The sequence below is a fragment of the Corvus hawaiiensis genome, chromosome 17, assembly GCF_020740725.1.
Source record: "Corvus hawaiiensis isolate bCorHaw1 chromosome 17, bCorHaw1.pri.cur, whole genome shotgun sequence".
NCBI lineage: Eukaryota > Metazoa > Chordata > Aves > Passeriformes > Corvidae > Corvus > Corvus hawaiiensis.
This window is the reverse complement of record NC_063229.1, coordinates 10,933,792-10,937,831: the sequence shown is the minus strand read 5'-3', so window position 1 is coordinate 10,937,831 and position 4,040 is coordinate 10,933,792. Positions and strand designations below refer to the sequence as shown.

The 4,040-nt window shown below is 47.1% G+C and overlaps 1 protein-coding gene across 1 annotated transcript; it reads right to left on the bottom strand.

Moving 5' to 3' along the window:
- Positions 1–2,047: 2,047 nt before the first annotated feature.
- On the bottom strand, positions 2,048–3,692 carry BHLHE23 (basic helix-loop-helix family member e23). Its single transcript, XM_048322128.1, has one exon. It carries the CDS (start codon positions 3,574–3,576, stop codon positions 2,902–2,904), a length of 675 nt encoding a protein of 224 aa, XP_048178085.1. The 5' UTR covers positions 3,577–3,692; the 3' UTR covers positions 2,048–2,901.
- Positions 3,693–4,040: the final 348 nt, after the last annotated feature.

Below are 4,040 nucleotides of genomic sequence, written 5' to 3'. Positions count from 1 at the left end.
GTGGACAGAAGCAGCTCACAGGAGTGAACTTGCAGATTAACTGAGAAGTTGGTCAACTTTTTTCGAGCTTAATATTGTTTGTTGCAGGAAAAGTTATGATTCATTTCAATTTTCCTTTTGAATTGAAATTGCTGTACTTTGAGGTTAACTTAAAAAAATTATTTACAACTGCCTTTATTATTAATTCTATAAATTCTGAGCTTGTTTTTAATACCTGGCCTCTTAGCAGCACTTAAATAGTCAAACTTGCTATTTTCTCTATCAATTTTTTTTTAATGCAGGTTTTTTCTTCTGTATTTGAAATTCCATACTTAGCCTCCTGAGATAGTTTAATTCCAAGAGGGCTCTTGAAGACCCTTCTGAATATTTCAAGGATTCTCAGAAGGAAGAATTTTAGGATTCTAGGTAGGTATGATAGTAAGAGCAAGTTTTTACTGATGTAAATGAAGAGTTTTAAAACAATCACTGCACTAAAACCCATCATTCCAAAAACAGCTTGTCTCAGACAGTGAAGAGTTGTTAAGCTCTGAAATTAGTGAGACTTTTTTTGAGGGGGGCCATAATTATTTGACAAAGAAGCAATTACAAATTCCATTATTTTTAGTCTTAAGTCTTTAACCAAACCAAACTCAGATGAACTATTCAGCTGTTAAAATACTTTATTCTCCAACTATTTTAGTTTTGGAAAAATGAACAGTTAAGCTAATCTCCATTTAAATATTCTCAATCTTCTGTAATTTTAACCAGAAGTAACATACATCTGCTTAAAAATTATGATTCTCTGTTAAACTGGCCTTTATGTTCCATATTATTTCCTAGCAACAACTCAGTCTGCAAAATTTTAAGTGACCTTTGCTGATCTGCAGTTTCCAGTCATTTTTGCTTCACTAGGGATTTTGGTTGGCTTTTGCTTCATCAGATGCTTTTTAGGAGCATTTTCAAAATTTTCTTTTATGGAAAAAGGTACAAGAGAGAAACTGTTCTGTAAAACTACTCTTTTTTTTTTTTTTTTTTCCTTTTTTTAATTACAGGCAAGAAATGAAGATATAAAAATGGAAATGAGCAGGAACCAGTTTTAAACATATGTCTTTATGAATAAGGCTTAATCACACACTTCGTTTTCCAAACACAAAAAGTCTTTTGGAAATGTATTAATTAAAATTAAGTGCCATGGACAAGCACTTCAGAGGGATGGCAGTCCTTTTGAAATTAGCATAACACTACCGACAGGCATGGAAATTGGTTTAATAACCCTAAATAGTTACACCCCACTCCTAACACAAATGGCCACGGACAGCTCGAGCCCCTGAGGCTGTGACTGTACCAGTTTACGTGGTTGCTCTGACACTGGGTGGGTATTTCCAACCCAAACAGAAAGCACTGAATGCACCTCAATTATTATTATTATTATATAATGACTAGTGAAGCATACAAGGCACCAAAGCGTTGAACAACATAAACCAGAAAACCAAAGTAAACCAACACAAGCGACACCGAAAACTCAGCCAGCCAGAGACGCACTTCGTAACTTGTACAAACACAGTCAATATCGGCAAGAGATTATTAGTTCACTCGTTAAGTGGCCCAAACCCCAGATGCAGATCTAGGGTCAAGCTGTAGGTAGAACAGAAAACCAAGCCAAGGGGATAAGCAGAACCTTTAAGCGATTTCCTTCCCTGCCATGTTTTCCTGGGTGCGCTCAGAGCAAAGCTCGCTGCTACAATAACCCCACTCAAACACCACTTTCAGGGCACAGCATTCCCCAGCAAATGTCAGAATACACAACCTAAACCCCTACCTGCTTAACTCAGAGTCAGACATAAGCAACTCTTTTGGTGTGCTCATGATTCAGGAGAAACTGGAGAAAAAAAATGGAAATCCCTGCTGATAAGGAGCTGAATAGCCACAAGATTTTTCCAAGTATTCTGATCATTCCCCTAAGTTCACACAGCTACTCCTGCTGCGTCCATCTCTGCTTTACCTGACTCCAGCAGGGGTTTTTGCACGGACTGCCAGCTGGTTTTAGAGACATGTAGGACAGAGAAAGTGGTTATTCATGTCTTTTATTTATTATTAATACAAATAAATATGTTAAGTGACCTTTTGCTTTGTTTATCATGATGAGCAATGACTTTGGAAAATCATCCGGAAAACTTAACCAAGCCGAGAAACAGGCAAACAGCAAGCATTAGCATACAATCACAGGTTCCTCTCAGTCCAAGAACGGGTTAATTTTTTTAAGAGAGAAAAAAAAAAGCATCTTACTTTGAAGCATCAATTGTTTTAGCAAGAGCACTGGACTTCCCCCCTCCCGTGAGCTCTGACCAAATGATTTCCATTTGGATTTGCGGGTGCAGTCCAACCCCAGCTGGCTACGCAGAACCCCCTCCGCCCATGATTCTGAAACATTGCATAGTTTGCAGCTGGATTTTGCTTCCCCTCCCTCCTTTTAATCTATTTTTAACACAGGTTGATCATGCCAAAGCAAATTCACTGAGGTTTCCATTTCCAGATCTCTCTCCCTCTCTGTTTTTCTATAGTTCTGTTTCAAAACTGCTCAAAAACTTTGTAGCTCAGAGCAAGCAAAAAGCAACATTACGCTCACAATCCACTGACAGGCTGGGAAGGAAATAACTCTACAGATGAAGTTGCATGTGGGGGTGAACTAAATAAAGTAGAAAGTGGGTGTTTTGGGGGTCCACGTGAACTGCCAAATATTTCCAAATGGGGAGGGGGGGTATTTAAGAGAAGAACAAAAAAGAAAACCCAGACTTAACTGATGGAAGGAAGCCAGGGCTGATGGCAGTGGAAAGAAAAGTGCACAGAAAAAAACCCCAACCAAACAAACAAACAAAAAAAAAAAAGAAACAAAAGAAAGGAAAAGCCCGAAGAAGGCAGAAGTCAAGGCTTGTCGTTACAGTGTTTGCAGAGGGCGGAGGCGGCTCCTGTGAAGGCAGTGCATTTCTCGGGGCAGCCGGGCACGGCCGCGCCGCCGAAGGGGTACACGGGCGACTGTCCGAAGGGGTTGAGGGTGGCGGGCAGCGGGGCGCTCAGCGCCTGGCCCTGGTTCAGGTAGGCCACCAGCCGCCGCATCTCCTCCAGGGCCTGCGCCTGCATGAGGATGTAGTTTTTGGCCAGGAGCAGCGTGGCGATTTTGGAGAGTTTCCGCACCGAGGGGCTGTGGGCGTAGGGGATGACGGAGCGCAGCCCGTCCAGCGCATCGTTCAGGTCGTGCATCCGCCGCCGCTCCCGCGCGTTGATGCTGAGGCGCAGCGAGCGCTGCTCCTTGGGCTTCTTGCCCAGGGCTCCCCCCTTCAGCTTCCCCTCTCGCTCGAAGCCCGCGCCGCCCTTCACGCCCGTCTCGAAGCCGTCCTCCTCGTCGCCGCTCTGCTCGCCGCTGCTCTCCGCCGACTTGCCCAGCGCCCCGGCATGGAAGTCCGCCCCGCCTGCCCCCGCGTAGGCGCCCCGCGGGCCCTCGGCGCTCCCGCGCACGGCCCCGTAGGCGAAAGCCGAGGGCCCGTAGCCCGGAGCCAGCGCCAGGTACGCCTCGCTGCCCAGCGACTTGAGCTCGGCCATCGCCGGGGATCCCGCTCGGCTGCCGCTGCCTGGGCGCTGAGGAGGAGGAGGAGGAGGCGGCCCCGCCGCTCCGCTCCGCTCGGCGCTGCGCCCGGGCTGGGGGCGGGCAGTGAGCGCAGAACGGCCCCGCCGCACTTATATCGCCGACAGGGGCCGCGGGGACACCCGCCGCCAATCGCAGGGCAGCGCGCTTCCCTTCCCTTCCCTTCCCTTCCCTTCCCTTCCCTTCCCTTCCCTTCCCTTCCCTTCCCTTCCCTTCCCTTCCCTTCCCTTCCCTTCCCTTCCCTTCCCTTCCCTTCCCTTCCCTTCCCTTCCCTTCCCTTCCCTTCCCTTCCCTTCCCTTCCCTTCCCTTCCCTTCCCTTCCCTTCCCTTCCCTTCCCTTCCCTTCCCTTCCCTTCCCTTCCCTTCCCTTCCCTTCCCTTCCCTTCCCTTCCCTTCCCTTCCCTTCCCTTCCCTTCCCTTC

Bases quoted from the DNA above. Each gene is read 5' to 3' on its own strand.
- BHLHE23 (XM_048322128.1), bottom strand. From the start codon at position 3,576: ATGGCCGAGCTCAAGTCGCTGGGCAGCGAGGCGTACCTGGCGCTGGCT.